The 19,845-nt window shown below is 45.1% G+C and overlaps 1 protein-coding gene across 4 annotated transcripts in view; it reads right to left on the bottom strand.

The window, feature by feature from the left end:
* Positions 1-19,845, bottom strand: part of LOC147710121 (cytolysin tenebrosin-B-like) — a 137,977-nt gene that overhangs the window by 71,722 nt on the left and 46,410 nt on the right. For 2 of the 4 annotated variants that reach the window (XM_086920815.1, XM_086920816.1), the window contains exons 2-3: positions 19,201-19,278; positions 3,697-3,810 (exon numbers count right to left, since the gene is read on the bottom strand). In XM_086920815.1, the coding sequence (XP_086776941.1) occupies positions 3,697-3,810; positions 19,201-19,274 (188 nt within the window). In that variant the 5' untranslated portion in view covers positions 19,275-19,278. The remainder of the gene's footprint in view (positions 1-3,696; positions 3,811-19,200; positions 19,279-19,845) is intronic. The other 2 variants (XM_086920818.1, XM_086920817.1) reach the window with 1 other exon arrangement.

The raw sequence follows: 19,845 nt of genomic DNA, 5'->3' as shown, positions 1-19,845 counted from the left end.
CTAGCTGTCACTAGTTCAGTAAACAAGCTGACTGTCACTACACCATATTATAGAGTATTATAAATGTAGAGCATGAGAGATGGGTAGCGACAAGCAGGGGCATAGAAGACGCGAGCTAGATTCTACTGCAGGGAAGGTCAGTAGTAGAAAATAAGAAGATAAAGGCAAGCACACAACGTGCACGTGCCTGCTCGCTCCCAATGAAATACTCAATGGGAGTGAACTTGCGAGAACAGGTGGGACATGTACCCACCAGTAGCCATTTGCAGGCTACAATTTTTAAAGAACTCAAAGGAAAGCCAATCGAAAGTGTGGGAGGAGTCATACCCTGCAAACTACAGATAACAGCTCGTCTACAGCGCAAGCGCCTACAGCACGGTCACAAAGCACTCCACAATACCAGACCAGTATACCTTAACAAAGAACCTTCTACACCCCGACCCGCCAGCTTTGCTCCGCTGACCTCGCCCTCGCCACTGTCCCACGCATCCGCTGAACAATTACCGGCGGCAGATCATTCTCCCACCTCACCGCCAAGACATGGAACACCCTCCCCACCCACCTGCGCCAGACCCTGGACCTGTAGACTTTCAGGAGACTCCTGAAGAACTGGCTAGTCGATCAGTATCTGCAACATCCCCCTCCCTCTCCAGCACCTTGAGACCCTCACGGGTGAGTAGAGCGCTCTACAAATGGTTGATTGATTGATTGATTTAGGCTCAACCTAATACAGCGCAAGCGCTGTTTAGGCTCGACCTCAAAAAGAAAGAAAAGAAAGCTTGCTTTTTTGAAGGAAGTCTGCAAGAACAAACTCGCAACAGTTTCGAGGGATGCCACTTTCCTAGAGATAGATACTGGACACCACAGCAGTGGAACCATCGTCATGGGCAGTATCAGGGGCCACTCACCCCACATGCTTAACATAACCGTCTTGATTCTGCCTGAAATCACGCAACCCACAGGCGGCGTTCATTACGAAATTTCCTCTGCATTCCAAATTCCATACCTCCGCTTGTCGCTTTCTTCCCATTTCTTCCCATTTGCGTCTGTCTGTACCCCACAAATCACAGCAATGCCTAAAAGCAAACATCCACTTTGCGTGGCAAAACAAATATCATACCAGGGAAAGGATGACGATTTGGAGGCAGGCAAATAAATAAGAATCTTAACTTTAAAATCAACAATCTCTCTCTCCAATTGTTCAGAAGTCTCGTGATGACCAGCATGTTATCAGCTCGGCAGGCTGGTTCCCGCTCGGGAGCACAAAAGACTACAGCTGAAAGAGGATGGAGCGCAGTGTCTGCACCACAGGTCAGGCAGAGTGGGAGTGTTTGTATGACTTGTGCAAGCCATTGCCTTCCACTCCAGTTCCCTCTTACTGCGAATCAGGCACAATCTCATGTACGAATAGCCTTAGTTGCCCTATTTGCACAATAAAGGAACCCCAAAAAAAATTGGGCTGTGCTCAGAGTGGGTGTGAAAGCCTGAAAGCCCATCTTTCAGAAGGAGAGAAAAACAAGGAGCATGAAAGACCGCTTTCGTTTCTGTTGCTGTAAAGAGGGTGAGGGGGGAGGATGTGGCCTAACGGCCAGAGCTGCTGACTTTGAAGCTGGGGAACCTGGTTCGAGCCTCAGCGTCAGCTGAACATAGGTGATTCTGGGAAAATCACCCTGTGCCTACCAAAGTATCCTTGTGTAACGTAACTGGTGCTCATGTGAAGCACTCCAATACCTTTGGATCGAGATCACGCTATATAAAAATACAACAAAAAAACAACGCCTGACCTGCAATAGCCAGATGGGAGAAGGGAAGAGAGGCCATCACACGCTGTACTGTGTGATGGCCAATTAAAATGTTCTCAGAGTAAAATCGCCAGAAAGAGAACTAAACACACTAAGGAGAGACTTTTACAGAAATGCACCAATAAGAAGCCAGCATTTCTGAATGCCACAGATAGTAACCAATGGCAATCAGTGGGTTTGCCAAACCTCACAGGAGAGATATAAGAGGTAGATCAAAGCTTGACCTAAAAAGGAAGGTTTAGGCCTGTTTTTGGCCAGGTTGACTTGGCAGTTGAATATGGCAAACACAGGCTGCAATGGCAGATCTGAGACATGTCTTCGAAGGCTACTTAAGTGAGTAGCAAAATCAGTAATGCTGGCCACTAGTAGCATTTAAGTTACAGGCCCGTGATACCAGTAGTATTATGTACTAGAGATATATAAGTAAATTAAATATGCCAATTAGGTGTAAGCCAATTTTACCACCTTTTAGGTAGAGAGCAGAATCACTTAAGCACTGGTTAGCAGTGGTAAAGTGTGCAGAGTTCTAAAGCCAACAAAAACAAGTTCAGCAAAAAGGAGGGAGGAAGACAGAAGGTTTGGGGCAAAACTATGGCAATGATGTCAGGTCTAACAGAAAATAATGAAACTGGCAATTTTTCCTTCTGGATCGAGGACTGTGACAGATTGGTTACGCTGTAGCATCAGCTTTGGCATTTGGATGTATGACATTACAACGCATGCTTTTACCACGCATGCTTTTACATCGCAAGTATTACAACGCAAACCTTTACAATGCATAGCGCTTTGGGGTGCTGGATAGTGAATAGTTTAATTTACTATTCCAACGCCAGTCCCCGTGGACACTAGGGAAGGTGTTGGATAGTAAATTAAACTTATTCCCTATCCTAGAGCGCCCCCCAGCGCAATGCGTTGTAATGGTTTGCGTTGTAAAAGTTGCAATGTAAAAGCACTGTGTGGTAAAAGTTGCGTTGTAAAGGATGTTTCCCTTGGCATTTACATATTAGAATGCATTGGTCACTGAACACCATCATCTCACACCGATTATGTGTGACAAATGACTAAAATTAATGATTCGTGAAGCATACATTTGGTGTTCCCGTGGCTGCACAGATGTGCTGCAGGTTGGGTGATGAGATGTCTTTCCAACCTTTCCCACAATCCTTGCCTCTTTTCTATGCAGCGTTTGATTTGTGTAGAGTTTGGATAGACATTGTGAAGAGAGGTCTTCTTAGATGTTGTCTCGTGGACAGATGCTGACCCTAGAGGGCTATTCCGGGCTAAAATATTTTCTGCTGAGAGATCCCCTTTCGATCTCTAACAGACACTGCATGTCTCATGGATACATGCTGTGACTAGAGAATACCCTGGCTTAGATATTATCTTCTGAGAGATACCTCTTGCTTCTCCGAGACAAGCACTGCATGTCTCATGGATACAAGCTGAGTCTATAGAGATGCCTGGTTTAGTTATTCTCTGCTGAAAGATAACTTTTGGTTCTCTAAGACAGACACTGCCTGTCTCATGGATAGATGCTGACCCTAGAGATATCCTGGCTTAGATATTATCTGCTGAGAGATCCCGCTTGGATTTTAACCGACACTGCATGTCTCATAGAGACGTGCTGATACTAGAGAATACCCTGGCTTAGATGTTATCTGCTGAGAGATACCCCTTTGTTCACCGAGACATGCACTGCAAGTCTCATGGATATGTGCTGCATCTAGAGAGATATCCTGGGATGGCTACTGTCCACAGAGACACCATAACCAATGAGGTACATTTCAGAGGGAGATATTGTAGGACTTCAATATGGCCACTGTTGCTCCTGAACAGGTTTTACCAATGAGGTGTGCATCTTTTCATCATCAAATGGTTTGAAGACAGGACTTACCGTTTGCTTTCTAATGATAATCCTGAGTTGTTAGTAACTTCGACGAGCACACATCTCCCACTGTCAACAGCAAGCCTGAGAATGACTGCTTCGGCAGACTCTTTGTTGTCCATCCTGTAAGAGACCACAGACGTTAGTCCACCCACCAGTGAAGATTCCTGAGAAGACGGTAGGTTTAAACATCACAACACTCACTCCAGCCCACCGATCCTTCATCCTGACAGCACCAACAACATCTTTGGAGACCAACAGTAACAGAGGAAGCATGGTAAGGAGAGAAGCACTGCTTTTCACAATAGTCTAGATATCTTTTCAGTGACCAATCCATAGCAAATTGAAAATAACACTGATATTTGCCACGTAAAGACAGATGGAAGGTGGATTGCCAGTACAATAAAAGTGTGCTTGAAGGACATTTGCAGACAGAAGACCCCAGATGCAGGAACAAAGCACTTTCCCAAAAATATAATTGTTCGGTGAAGGGTTTAGAATTGGGGAAGGAAGAAGTGGCGCTCAAGCAAGTACTCAAAGGAGTTAAAGATGTGATGAATAAATATGGTGCCACAAGGTCAGGGGAAAACAAACCCTAGAAAAACAACCCCTGCAAATATGTGGGTTAGGACCCACACTGTGAAATTAGAACCTAGTCCTGTGCACACGTTTTCAAAATTTAGGTTTCAGTGTTAAAACCATTCTTCAAAGTACTTTCGTTCAGAAATTATGAAGGTCAAGTCAGGAATATAATAAAGAAGATTCTTTTATATTAAATCATGTGGGTCGATACAGAAAGAAAGCCAGCCAACACGTGTTTCGTCACTCAGGAGTTATCCCGTGACTCATCAGGGCTGGGAAGGACGCAAGGAAAGAAACTGTATAATACACAAAGAACATAAAAACAAAATATGGGTGATGATGACAAAAAGGCACCCTGTTAAAGTGGAGACCTTAAGAGAGTGATGTGTAAAAGCATAAACAGTGACTTCACTGTAGAAAACAAAGGAGAAACGTCCTGTGACAAGTGATTTGGGCAATCATAATTATTTGCCAAAATGAGTTGCCTAGGAAGTCAAAAGAGCGTATTTCTCAAAATATTAAAGACTAATAAAAATGTTTACTAACTAAGTTGAAGGAAAACAATAATAATTATATATCTAAAACAAGTAGCCTAGGTTACCTACAGAAAGTATTGCCAGCGTATCCCATGACTAAGGGGAAAGAACCGTTTTCAAACATGCTACCTAGAATGCTAACATCGGTTAGAACATGTTTCAGCAAAAAGGACTTCTCATCGAGTACACAAGAAAGTTTGTAATAGCCGATCAAAAACACAACTAGTTGAATCAATATCATATGGTAATGAAAGCAATACAAAGTCAATCAAAGAGGTCAGTGGCGTACACACAAACCTATTGCATAACATAGTGACAATTGTGTAAGTGAGGGTGTGTGCAGCATAAGTGACATTGCAAACAATCGGTAGCTCAATCAACAGAATGTTGAGTTGTGAAAAATGGTCAGGTTTGAAGTACAAGAAAGTAAAGAAATGCCTAGCGCCAACCGTATTGTAAAATTGCTAAGAGCCTGTCTGTAACAATCATGCGGTGAAACGCGGAGAAAACGTAAGGGAAGTGTGGGAGAGTATCAACCTGTAGGAGTAAACCACACGGCTGCGCGAAAAAACTGAGGAGAAAGGCAACCCGGTTTTAGGTAAATCGTCGACATAATGTAAAGGTCAGGTCTGTAAATAGAAAGTGTTGCACACAAAATGCAAAGGGGACACTCACCGCTTAACCAGTGATATTTTCGACCCAGTTGATAACGGGCTAAAAAATATACAAAGTAGAACGTGGAAATGCTACGACTTGTATTGTTTTAGTTTAAATTAGATTTTGTTTTTACGCCAACTATAGGCCTGTGAGATAATGTTCTTGGGCCCGATTCACAGAATGAACTTAAGACTCAATCCTAAACTTACTAATATTTTGGTATTCACAGAATGCACTTACTACTTTTGGTATTCACAGAAGTTAGGATTTCGTCCTAAATTTGTCTTAAGACAAACTTAAGACAGATTTAAGACAAACTTAAGACAAAATCCTAACTTCTGTGAATACCAAAAGTAGTAAGTTCATTCTGTGAATACCAAAAGTAGTAAGTGCATTCTGTGAATGCCAAAAGTAGTAAGTGCATTCTGTGGATACCAAAATAGTAGTAAGTTTAGGACTGAGTCTTAAGTTCATTCTGTGAATCGGGCCCCTTGATTTTGTTTGACTATTGTTGTCCACAACCTTTATCCATTCACATTTAGAAAATGTCATATTAGTGCTATCCCAGATTTTTTTACATTTTTATGTTATAAATTGTGTGTGCATTGCATTGTTTCTCTACTTTCTCTCTTTTCTATCAGCTGATTCTCGTTTCCTTCTTTTCGAGCACTTTTTAGTAGCACATCGTTTTTTGTGATGTATCCATCACATTTGCAGGTTTTAAATGCGGAGTCATCTCAGCCCTCATTTCCCTATGGACATAGTTAGTTTTGGTGATTAGCACTCTAGTCGTTTATCCACGGCTATGTCAGCACTTTCAGCCATGACGTCTCCTTCCACTATTCGGAACACGAGACGGAGCGATCTCACTAGAGACCAGTATCTACGGTAAGCGTGTCCTCCAATACCCTGCGCCTTCACTTTTAACCCATATACCCTTAGTTCTTGTTTTAAGCTTCTGCTTTCCCATTTTCAGGTCCACCTGTAGGACGGACTTACATGTCCCGCTACGTTTCAATCTATACGGAGCACTTGGGAAGAGCGACTGACCTGTGCTTCCCTGACATCCCTTGTGGCATTTCACGTTCTACTTTGTATATTTTTTAGCCCGTTATCGACTGGGTCGGAAATATCACCGGTTAAGCGGTGAGTGTCCCCTTTGCATTTTGCGTGCAACACTTTCTATTTACAGACCTGACCTTTACAGTTTGTCGACGATTTGCCTAAAACCGCGTTGCCTTTCTCCTCAGTTTTTTCGCGCAGCCGTGTGGTTTACTCCTACAGGTAGATACTTTCCCACACTTCCCTTATGTTTTCTCCGCGTTTCACCGCATGATTGTTACAGACATGGCTCTTAGCATTTTTACAATACGGTTGACGCTAGGCATTTCTTTACTTTCTTGTACTTCAAACCTGTCCATTTTTCTCAACACAACATTCTGTTGATTGTTTATAATGTCACTTATGCTGCACCCACCCTCACTTACACATTTGTCACTATATTGTGCAATAGGTTTGTGTGTACGCCACAGACCTCTTTGAATGACTTTGTATTGCTTTCATTACCATATGATATTGATTGAACTAGTTGTGTTTTTGATCGACTATTACCTACTTTCTTGTGTGCGCGATGAGCAGTCCTTTAAGCTGAAACATGTTCCAACCGATGTTAGCATTCTAGGTAGCATGTTTGAAAATGGTTCTTTCCCCTTAGTCATGGGATACGCTGGCAATACTTTCTGTAGATAACCTAGGCTACTTGCTTTAGATATATAATTATTATTGTTTTCCTTCTACTTAGTAAGTAATATTGTTTTATTAGTCTTTAATATTTTGAGAAATACGCTCTTTTGACTTCCTAGGATACTCATTTTGGCAAATGATTATGAATGTTCTTCTTAATAATTATGACTGCCCAAATCACTTGTCACGGGACGTTCCTCCTTTGTTTTCTACAGTGAAGTCACTGTTTATGCTTTTACACATCACTCTCTTAAGATCTCCACTTTAACAGGGTGCCTTTTTGTCATCATCACCCATATTTTGTTTTTATGTTCTCTGTGTATTTTACCGTTTATTTCCTTGTGTCCTTCCCAGCCCTGAAGATTCACAGGATAACTCCTGAGTGACGAAACACGTGTCGGCTGGCTTTCTTTCTCTCTTGACCCACATGACTTTATATAAAAGAATCTTCTTTAATATATTCCTGATGTCGACCTTCATCATTTCTGAACGAAAAGTACTTTGAAGAATGGTTTGTACACAGAAACCTAAATTTTGAAAATGTGTGCACAGGACTTGGTTCCACTTTCCCAGAAAGACACTAGGATCCTGGGTTCAGAGATATGGGAAAGTTATGTCTTTCTGTTGTATGTTCCTCTGTGTTCTAGAGAGTTTCTGTTTGTAAATACTGATGTTCATATATGTGACAGGCTATGACATTTATGAAACTGAATTGTATGCATGCATATTTATGTAACAAGAGCTTTACACAAGTTTGGTTTTAGTCGTGGAGAAAGTGGTTGTATACTCTGAGCAGATCAACTGCTGCTAAACTTGGACTTGATTAGAAATTCTTACAGTGATATATTTTTTTGTGTGTTCCCATGTCTTCAACTGTAACTTTGAGGTAAAGTGTTTACTCTCATGTGCCCTTGTGATGTCTTAGGCTTCTGTACTCCAGTCTAATTGTTAGATACATCAATACATCTAATGTCTGAGATAAAGCATGGTTTTAAGCAGGCTTTGCTGTTTTGCCTAATTTGGGGTTCTAAGGAGAGGAAGCTGACAACAGCCCAGTAGGGACATTATAATGCATAGGGTATAAAAGCTTCCCCCATTTAGTAGTGGAGAGAGGCAGCTAAGATGCTGAGAGACATCTCAAAGGACGCTTATTGTGATACACTGAACACCACCAGTTCTGCAGCAAGTATGCAGGATTACATAGCTCGGCAAGGCAAGCAAATGGGCAGTTTGACATATGAATATTTTATGACACACGCCAAATGCAGAGTTTTCTCAGTAACGTTTGAGGTATATATTGTGTTTAATCTCATAATACTCATTGCACAAGATCTGAGATGTAGTGAGCCACTGAGCCCATGCTGGATGACTGCCAAACCTTGCGCAGCATGCATGCAACCCCGATGGCCAAGCATGACCAGGTGTATAAATAAAGGGACGCAAGACCGCTCATGGATCGGCCCAAACCTACCAGCTAGGAACGTGGTACAGATCTTTGTAGCTCTACGTTATGCACCTCAGCGGTGGCCTGCACAAATTAGCCTTATGATGAGGGTTCAACCCTAATAACACCCTTCTTCACTACAAATTGAGTGATGCTCTAGCTGCTTCCGACACTAGCAGCCATCGCCCCAATGGTGAGGCTACGCCATGCAGAGCCTCGTAGCACTTGGTGGAGGAAAAGGCCTCTGCTGTTGGTCCTTGAAGGCTCGCCTAGACTTTGTGGGCACCTCCCAAACCCAACTACCTCCATCAGCCAGACACTGCAGTGCATCTTAAACCTGAGGCCTGCATATGGCCGGCCCCCCTGAGCATCATGCAAGAGCACTAACATGATCTTCTGCAACAGGATGTCTGGGGGATTACCGGCTATGAGTTCCTATGTGAAGTGTGTTCTCAGGATGAGGTGGTCTGCCAACACATTGCACCAGGGTGCTGACCACCAAGCATGCAGTACACCGCTTGCTGACCGCCCGACACGCCCTGGCTCCACAGGCACTCCAGGCCTCACAACATGGCAGAAAACACACATGCTGGGCAGAACTCTGCCCCAGGCCTGGCATTGCCACCGGTCCCTGGAACCCACTCCTACAATCCGATCAACGCTCTCAACCAGTCAGTGAGCTATCTGACTCGGCCACAGTGGCGCCAAGATCAAAAATATGGGTTGGTCACCTCAACAACTACTTCTGCACAACCAGAGAGACTGATGAAGCAGCCAAGAGGTCACTCCTGCTATACTATGCAGGAGAGGAAATCTACAAGTTGTTTGAGCCCCTCAAGGTCACATTTTGACCCCCAACTCAACCCTGACTGTGAGCGCTTTAAACTCCGTCAAGCTCACCACTGGAAAGGGGATTAAATAGACAATTCTATGCATGCCTATGAGAACACACCAGTTTACACACCTGTTTCAAGGTCTAGGATGCCTGAAAGGACCCCTCCATTAGGTTACACATTGACAAGGCAGTGAAACCTGTGGCCCTGCTACACCTGCGAGTGCCGTTTCACTTACAACCCCTTGTGGAACAAGAGCTGGAAAAATTGCAACAACTAGCCGTCATACAAAAAGTCTCCTGTCCAACCCCATAAGTATCCCCAATGTGATTACAGAGAAGCTCAAACAGCCAGGCAAGACCTGGCTATGCATTGAAATTCTCCTCCACAATCAGGCATTCAGTTGCAAGAGGCACATCATGCTTACCATGCACGACATCTTAGCCCATCTTAATGGAGCTAAATGGTTTGCCAAACTTGACCTCAGTGCAGGGTACCCCCAACTGCGCTTAGACAAGGACAGCGGGTTTTTCAGAACACTATACTGGAGACCGGCTTGCAAGTTATTCACCAAAGATGGCATCCAAGATGTTTGCCACAAGTCTCAAGCACTTCGACAGGACCCAGTACCCAAGAAAGCGACAGTTTCCTGGGAATGGCCGCCTACTGTGTCCAATTCATCCGAACCTGGCAACCATCATCGAGTCTCTCTGGACCTTCATCAAGATAGATGCTTGATGGGTATGGGGTCCCAGGGAGGCAGAGCCATTCACCTGGGTCAAGAACGCACTGCTGGACAAAACCACCAGGGCCTAAATCGACACAGACTTGACAGCCAAATTAATTGTGGACACCAGCAGCACAGGCATGGAAACTGTACTCATGCAAGAGACAGAGCCAGGGCAATGGGTGCCTGTTGCATTTGCTACCAGGGCCCTCACATTCAGAGAAGCAAGGTATGCTCAGAGTAAAAGAGAGGCCCTTGCAATCAAGTGGGAGTGCGCACAATTTCATCTCTACCTGTGTGAGCGACTATTGAGAGTAATTACCAATCACCAATCGCTCTTAAGCCTGTTAAAAGGCACCGCTCTGCACCCTCTGCCCCGGATTGAGCACCGGGCTATACAGTTACAACAGCATCATTTTCACGTAATCTATAGGCAAGGATCAAGGAACCCTGGAGACTTCCTATCATGGCAGCACGCCCCCATGGAGGACTATCCAGGGCATGACGCCCCCCAGATGGAGGAGCATCTGAGGCTGGTTAGCCAAGGAGCGTACCCAAACCTCACCTGAGGGTGATAAGCCAAGCAACAGCAGAAGACAAGGTCACAGCTGTGTTGCAAGGAGGATCATGGAGGTCATCCTTGGATGATGCCAATTACTGGGCCGGCCTAGTAAGAAATAGACTATCACAATTTTGGCGAGTCAGGGAAAAATTCAGCATGGCAGGAGAGGGTGTAATTCTACTTGGACCATGCCTTTTGATACCAGTGTCTCTAACTCCGAGAGTAACAGAACTAGCCTACAAGGAGCAGCCAAGACAAAAGCCAGCCTGAGGGAAAGGGTATGGTTTCCATGGCTAGAAGAGGCGGTCAACACCCTGATGCAACACTGCCTAGCCTGTAAAGCAACGAGTGGGGCAGAAGCCCCGCACCAGAGGTGACCGAAGAACGTTGTGATGAACCGTTATCAAAAGTCAGCCGAGACTTTAGTAGCTTCCTAGAAGAGTGCCTCACGATGGTAATGATGGCCCATCACTCTAAATACCCCATTGTGGAGCTGATGGGATCAACAGAATTATCCAAAGTCGGTTCAGCGCTGGAGAAAGTCTTAGCACTATTGGGAATCCTGGAAGAGATCAGGACTGATATTGGACTGCCCTTCCAAGGGGTGGAATTTTAGGACTTCCTACAGTACCTAAGGGTAAAACACCGGGAGATAACCCCGCAATGGCCACAAGCCAATGGCGACATTGAGGGCTTCATGCACACACTGCGGGTAGCAGTACAAGAAGGGGGCCACCTTGAAGTCAGCCTTTACAGGTTTCTCAGAGCCTACCATGGATTCCACACTGCATGATGAAGGGCTACCTGTCAACACTAATGCTAAAGGGCAGGAGATGCAACACGGTCCTGATGGAGCAAGGACTCAAGAAAAAGAAACTTGCTCGGATCAACCTCTCGTTAACACGTACTAATAAGTAATCATTGTAGAATAGAAGAAAAATTAATATACGCACCACAATTACATTCAGGAAGAGAGCTATATGTTTGCTTAAATAACAAAGAATAATTGCCTCATAACTTAAATCCCGCTCGGAACCGAAAAATGTTCTGCGCATGTGCGAAGCAGAACCGCATGATTAATCATATGACTAACGCATGTGAGGGGGAAACTCTCACGCATGCGCAAAGAGCTACTAACTGTAGGCCTCAAGGCACTATGTGCCTGCAATATGCTTGCTTGAATTTATTGTGAATTATTGCTGCTAATGCTTCTGCTTAACAAAGAAGAAAGTAACAAGGGATAGAGTAGAAGTGGGTGGTGAAGAGTGCTAATCACATATTTGAGAAATTAACATTTGTTTTTGACTCTTTTATTGATAGTGTGCGTTTGGGCCTGATGTCCTTAATAGAAAGACAGATGGCGGATGAAACATAATGAAAGCTGAGCTTGTACACTGGAGTCTTGAGATGACCTAGTGACCAGAGAAGTTGATGGCTGCTAAGAACCTTGGCAGAGATGCATGGAAACACGGACCAACTGCGGAAATATATTACAATTGTATCTAATGTATCTAGAAGATAAATGAGAACTAAAACATTTTTGAAACATGAATAAATTAAATTGGAAGGGCTTGCAAGACAAAGAATTAGTTTAGAATTAGCAATGACCCCACAAGGTGATGACAACTCCTCTGCCCCTGCCCAATCATCATCTGTGATCCAGTGAGACTTGAAACTTTGAGGGTGGGACATGCAGAAATAAAGACTACTAGCAGCCCGTCCCGACGTTGTCCGGGTATGAATTGCTGCCGGCCAGTAGTATATTGTTTTGTAGGATTTCGTTTTGATAGCATTTCTTATCTGTGACAGGCCTGTGAAACGCTCCGATTCACAGTGCTCTGCTGATGCACTTAAGAGTGCGCGTTCAGTAGTGTGTGAACTCGAGTTTCCCTACTTTATTTTTCCTTGCAATATTATATAGCGCGAACTCGACAACATGGCATGAGCACAATTTACATTACAGAAGAACACATTCATTTGTGGTAGGCACTGGGAGACAAAGCGATTTGCCTGGAATCACAGGAGGTTGAGCTGATGCCGAGATTCGAACGTAGCTCCCCAGCTCTAAAGTTCACAATTCTAGAACTTGTGGCGGGAGGTGTGTCTAAAAGTGAATGTCGGTGCTGGCCATCAATGAGAGAGACCTGTGCATTTTTCAAATCGGTGGTGAAAAAATATGAGTAGGTTGCTGGTGATGTGGGCCGCCGTGCCACCAATGTACTTACCTGGGGAAGGTAAACACCCATTATTCCGCAACTTTCTTTCCGCATACCATCACTCTGCATACTTTCATTACGAAAGTACCATGACTCCGCAATGCCATTATAACGCATGGCATTACATTTTATATGCTTTTACAACGCATACATTTACAACAAAATTCCTTGTAAATGCATGAATGGTAAAAGCATGTTTTTTTTTTAATCTTTGGATAAGGTAAGTATGGGTATCGGGGTATATGTTTTGGGGTACTGAGGTATATGTTTTGGGGTGTTTGGGTATTTTAAGGGTTCAGATATAGTTTTGGGTTATGGGGTACAGGGGTAGTTTTAGGGTTTAGGGATAGGTATGGGTTTTGGGGTACAGGGGTATATGCAGGGTTCAGGGCTAGGTTTGGATTTTGGGGTATAGGGGTATTTTTAGGGTTCAGGGGTAGGTTTGGGTTTTGGGGTACAGGGGTATTTTTAGGGTTCATGGCTAGGTTTGGGTTTTGGGGTACAGATGTATTTTAGGGTTCAGGGGTAGGTTTGGGTTTTGGGGTACAGGGGTATTTCCAGGGTTCAGGGGTAGGTTTGGGTTTTGGGGTATAGGGGTATTTTAATTTTAGGGTTCAGGGGTAGGTATGGGTTTTGGGGTACAGGGGTATTTTTAGGGTTCAGGGCTAGGTTTGGGTTTTGGTGTTCAGGGGTAGGTTTGGGTTTTGGGGTACAGGGGTATTTTAAGGGTTCAGGGCTAGGTTTGGGTTTTGGGGTACAGGGGTAGTTTTAGGGTTTAGGGATTGGTATGGGGTTTGGGGTACAGGGGTATTTTTAGGGTTCTGGGCTAGGTTTGGATTTTGGGGTATAGGGGTATTTTTAGGGTTCAGGGGTAGGTTTGGGTTTTTGGGTACAGGGGTATTTTTAGGGTTCAGGGCTAGGTTTGGGTTTTGGGGTACAGATGTATTTTAGGGTTCAGGGGTAGGTTTGGGGTTTGGGGTACAGGGTTATTTTTATGGTTCAGGGCTAGGTTTGGGTTTTGGGGTACAGGGGTATTTTCAGGGTTCAGGGGTAGGTTTGGGTTTTGGGGTACAGGGGTATTTTAATTTTAGGGTTCAGGGGTAGCTTTGGGTTTTGGGGTACAGGGGTATTTTTAGGGTTCAGGGCTAGGTTTGGGTTTTGGGGTACAGGGGTATTTTTAGGGTTCAGGGGTAGGTTTGGGTTTTGAGGTACAGGGGTATTTATAGGGTTCAGGGCTAGGTTTAGGTTTTGGGGTACAGGGGTATTTTTAGGGTTTAGGGATGGTTTTGGGGTACAGGGTATATTTATAGGGTTAAGATGGGTAAGTTTTTAAGAGTGTTGGGGTATTTTAAGGAGTAAGGGTGGGTTATGATTATGGGGTGCAGGGGTATTTAAAGGGAGCAGGGTGGACACCTGGAGCTGGAATGTACAGAACCTGGGAAGAAAAAACAATGAAATATTGGGCACAACGCTCGCTTTTTTTTCTGTAATCCCGCCCCCGCACACGCCCACGCCCCCAGCACACGCCCACAGCACACGATATGAGACATGGCATGAAGGGCGGAACGTACCACACGCCCCCAGCGTTTGTCACGCCCCCAGCACACGCCCACAGCACAACGCAGACACGCCCACAAGGGACTACTTTGCTGAAACGGTTCTTTTACCTTTTAAATGTATATGGTGGGCGTCTGCATAGCCTATGTCCTTCTGCTGCAACTGCCCTTTCCAACGCTGTATTGGGTGTTGTGATTGGTGCTGTGGTTCCTGAGATTACCCGCCTCAAAGGTTTGGGCTCTCTCTTTATAATATTAGTATAGATATAGATAGATTATAGATAGAGACAGAAATAAAATAATGAAGTTTTTTTAAAATAAGTGTAAAAGCATTGAGGGCTTGAATTGGAGGATGGCTTTATACAATCAAGCACCAAATATGAACTCTGCACCTCATAGTCCACCCTCCATAACAAACCTTTATTGGTGTCTTTACATGGGCAAAGCATTTCTATGTGCTGATTGGTCTGTGAAGGGATAGTGGAATTTCAGCCACCATAGTGAAGCTGGCACTGTTGTGATCTGCTGTGAACTCACTCTCACACCGGCTAACTCTCACGGTACCACCATGCGTCTCACGATATCCACTCACTTCACGAGGTGACCTGGTGAAGAGGCGATACCACATCAGGTGAGCTGGAACCCTCTGCTCAGAGGGCCTTTCCAGACCATGCGTGGTGACGCTGAGCAGCTGATTTCCAGTAGGGTGTTTGTGGCACCAGATGAGCTGGAAACCTCTGCACAGAGTGGGTTTCTAGACCTTGTCTATTGCACGGCTCCTGTTCTGTGCAGAAAACCTGCTGTCCACATTCTGTGTGTGATGGCAGGCCCTGCATTGCATCTCCCGTGTGTGTGTGTAGAGGCAGTGTGCATCTTGTCTTCCTGTTTCATACATGTTGTGTGTGAGATAGCCTTGCACTGTTTCTGCACTTGTCCTGTGTGCGAGGGAAGCTTGCACCCCTGCTACTTGTGTTGTGTCCGTTTAGCGAGCCGTTCTTAGCCAGATTGGGAAAACCTTCCCACAGTGTGTCTTTCTGAAGGGTTGTAAACCTTTTCTCTATAGAAAAGCCAGTACGATTGTCTTTGCCAATGTGTGTTTACTCTGTCACCGACGCACACCTGTCCATTTATAGCGCTTTAGAGGGTCTTCTCAGAGTGGTCGCTGACCCCAGACACGAACTAGTCTGACTGGACAGGATGCGTCCTGAGAAACCGGGTGCGCATGGTGAGAAGCAGCAGCAGCCATTGGCTGTGTGTCCTGCTGCCATGGCAACCGTCTCCAGGTGACAGCAAACAGAGGTAGGAGGACGTATTCTCTGCAGGCTCCAGAGCTCCTGGTACCTGGTGGGGGATGGAGGAGGCGGGGGGTCCTCGCCCCGCTGATGCTTGACGCATAGCGGCTCGGTGGATGCAAGGGGGACAGGCCCAGTGACAACTGGTGCTGGCGCCGGCCCCCGGCCCAGGGGCAACGACCCATCGCCGACTGGGAGACGCCAGCACACTGGTGGACGCGGGCGGCACGGGGTAAGGTTCAGCGCATGCCCTGTCCATCCACTCGCAGCGCCTAGACGCCCGCGCTCCGGCGCTACATACTGAAAAGTACTGCATTCCGCAACAACCAGCTGCCATTCTTGGCACTTCGACGAGTTAGATCTGCAGGTTTCATTGTTTAATGTATCGTATGTTTACAAATCGATGAGACTCCTGTAGAAAAGTTAGCGTTCTCTTGCTGAGGTGCTGGAAAGTCTATTTTTTGGGGAAATATCCCAGGGCGCGCGAGTGCATTTACTCGAATGTCTGTTGACTGCAAGTTGTGGTTGCACACCTGTGCCTGATACATGCTGTGCACGAGGCTTTATGTCGCCAGTGGAGATGTCATGGGGCAATTATTTTAACCTGCCCCGCTACCAGAAATGTTGTTTGTTGTCTTGTGTGTCCAAGAAAGACTTCTGTGTGCTGTGGGCAGTGACTATTTTTATTGGAACCACAGAAACAGCGCATGGATGGTGGGTACACTCATTGCGGTGCCCTAAAGAGCTGCGTGTCAGCATGAAGAGATGTCCTTATATATACATATCTCCGCTCCGCCGCTCTGCCACTCACCACCTGTCCGCCGCCGCTCCTCCCCGCGCCATGTCCGCCTCTCCGCTCCGCCGCTGGCCTCCGCTCCTCCCCTGCACGCCATGTCCGCCGCTCCTGGGACGCTGCTCCTGACGTGACGATGCACGTCGCGGCCGGCGCTAATTTGGGGGAACTACTTTTTGTAAAAATTTTACTTTTTATATAACGTTTATTTTAAAAAAATTTAAAGCCTATGGCCATCTACACACCCTGCCGATTTCAACGGTGTATCGGGTGTGTAGATTGGCGCTGTGGTTCCCGAGTTTACCTGGCTCAAAGGTGCAAGTTCTCTCTTTATAATAGTAGTATAGATAACTCGAGTGGCTTAATTTAGAGACAAGAAGCTGACGATGACAATCGAGAGAGAGGGCTGACGTTGAGGAGATTCAAGAGAAGCAAGATACAAACTCGGAAGATTCAATACTGAAAGACAGCCTGACTAGAGTGAAGACTTGTGGAAGAACAACGAGGAGGGAGAGAGTGTAAGAGAGGGATGTGCTCCGGTGCGTCCTGTTCTAGAAAAGTGTAGTAAGTATAATCCTATCCTGCATCTGTCCTTTAGCCTTTGTCTCCTGAATCTTTATCAGGTGACCCCCTCCAATCCTTTTGGCCAAGGGTTGGGTTTCCCATTTCACCATTAGGTAATAATTTTCTGTCTTGATTTTGCATATTCTTGGCAAATGAATGATTGATATGCCTTTTGTCTCTTCATCTATCACTCCTAATGCATTGACTTGTTGAATGTGTATGCAAAATGAATTTCTCTCCAAATGAAGGTTGACGGAGCATGCACTGTGTATCTGTACAAATAAGCGTTCAATTTGAGTTTATGATTAGATACATTTAATTGAATCTTACCCGTTGTCTGTGAATATTTTAATCAATAATTATTAGATTGGTGCATTTGTTAATATCCCCATCAACTACTCGACTAATGGTCCATTGACCAAAGGAAGAGTATTGAACTGTGAAAGGTTAGCTAGGTATCGGCTACATTCAGATCAAAGTGGAAATAAAACTTGACCTCCTCCTTCCCCCCGGAAAACGGTCAGGGAAAAACTTGAATGTGGGCCCAGTTTGAGAGAAAATTTCTGTTGATTTTTGTGAGTTGTTCATCCTGACCCTTCCGCTGGATCAGTCCCAGCCCACCCAGAGTGGAGGGCCCTGAATACAATCAGACCGTGCACCAAGATAGAGGAAGTAGAACAATGACTGGGCAAGCCAAAGGTGAGGAGCCCAAAACTACTCTTAACTCCAGGAGACAGAGTACTAATGCCTGACCACTGCACCAAATTGAAGTTCCGCACACTCTACGTATGATGTCCATGGCAGTCATGACAGTGAATGGCACCATGGTAACCTTCCGCCAGGGAGGGAAAACAGCCGTCAGGATCGTGCTGTGGTTCAAACAGGTTGAGATCTTTGCCGAAGAAGAGTATGCTCAGGCCAGGGCTGAAGCAGCCGCAGAATCACCCGGCAATTTCACTCCAAGACCTGCTACCAACACCGGAAAGCAGCCCCACAAGTGGTAGCACACCCAGGAAGCAAACAGGTGAAGCTGGCACAGTGGCAACTGAAGATCAACCCAACACACCCCTAAAGCCATCACTAGAAACTCCAGCCTGACCCTCACCCCAGTGAGAGACTGAAGCACTATGTATGATGCCCCCAACCTCGTCAATCCAAGAGGGATGAACTAAAGTTGAGGGGAATGTAGTGAGGCATCCGGCCCATGCTGGGTGACCTCTGACCCATGCGCAGCATGCATGCAACCCTGACAGACAGGCACGGCCAAGGGTATAAATAAAGGGCCATGAGCCAGTTCACAGCTCGGCCTGTAGCTCTCAGCCAAGAGTGCAGTTGCTGTTCCTTGTAGCTTCGCACTATGTGCCTAAGCTGCAGCCCACACAAATTACATGCATTAGATTATAACAAACTCTAATAATGGAGTAGTACAAATAATTGCCCATGGCTACCGACAGCATCCATGCAGTCTTTCGTATTCCGATTGTCTCTAATATTCCTCTGAGTGCAGTTCAAAGAAACAGGTGTGGAGTACTTGTCCTTTGTTCCGTTCTTATCAGAAATCTACGCAATAAACACATCCCTGGGGTTTAAGGCATCTACTCAGGTGTACCCTTAAACTAATAGGGACAACAGAAGAGTGGCACACTCCCTAAGAATGTGAAAGGTGTCCAACTAGGGATTGTAAACCATGGCTTTTTCATAGGGCAACCTGTACTATCCTATGTGTGCCAGAGCCTTTGTGTGCAAAGGGTAATGAAGTAGACATTGCCCAGAATATCCACCCTGCTCCTACTGCACGCTTCCTGTTAACAGGGGTGGAAAAACATTTGTTATAAGCTCCAATCCAATGCACATCACTGAGATGGTTTATTCATGGGTGGTGATATATTGTACAGAGGACAACATGACTCTTATAGGTGTATAAACATACCGCTAACACACAGTGAGCACATGACATTGTTGAAGGGTCCTGGAATTGTTTTAATAGAAAGAAAGCACTGTGTCCTACCTGGAAGACTTGGTCAACTCCCTGGCGGGTATCAAAGATGGGTAGAGGGATGCTATTTTGTCTGCTGAAAACATTACCCTACAGGAGGACATATAAAATGTTATTAAAAATCATGTCTCACTTAAAACCATTTAATACACTGTGGTGCATCACCTGCACTTCATTCAGTGCCACATACATGCGTTTAGAGGAATAACTTAAAACCTTTCAGGTGCTCAGTTGTTGGATGAGGCCTTTAGGAACAGGGCACAGCTCTAGGCTGGGCTTGTTCACAAGGTGTGATTTTAAGCAGATTAATTAGGCCTCAAGTCTTTTCAAATGCTATTTAGGGAGAGGTGGAACCATGATGCTATTCCATTCACAAAGAGATGTTTGGCAACTAAAAGTAAATCCAAAGGAAGACATAAGGGTGCTCGGCCTCTGGGAAGGTCTTCCTCTGTTGGTCATTGACAAGGGCTATCATCCGTGTAGATGCATTGCATTAATCTATCAATCTAGGGCTTAGAAAAGCGGGGAAAATCACTCGTAAAGGTCTCAAGGCACTGGAGTTACTCACTACTTTAAATGAAAATAAAAACAAGGGGAAAGCAAGGAGAAGGCACTCAAAAAACAAGGAGGAAAAAAGGAGAAAGCAATGAAAATAGT

The sequence above is a fragment of the Lissotriton vulgaris genome, chromosome 5 (assembly GCF_964263255.1).
Source record: "Lissotriton vulgaris chromosome 5, aLisVul1.2, whole genome shotgun sequence".
Taxonomy (NCBI): domain Eukaryota; kingdom Metazoa; phylum Chordata; class Amphibia; order Caudata; family Salamandridae; genus Lissotriton; species Lissotriton vulgaris.
Note: the sequence above shows the minus strand (reverse complement) of the source record. Positions and strands in the feature narration are given on the sequence as shown.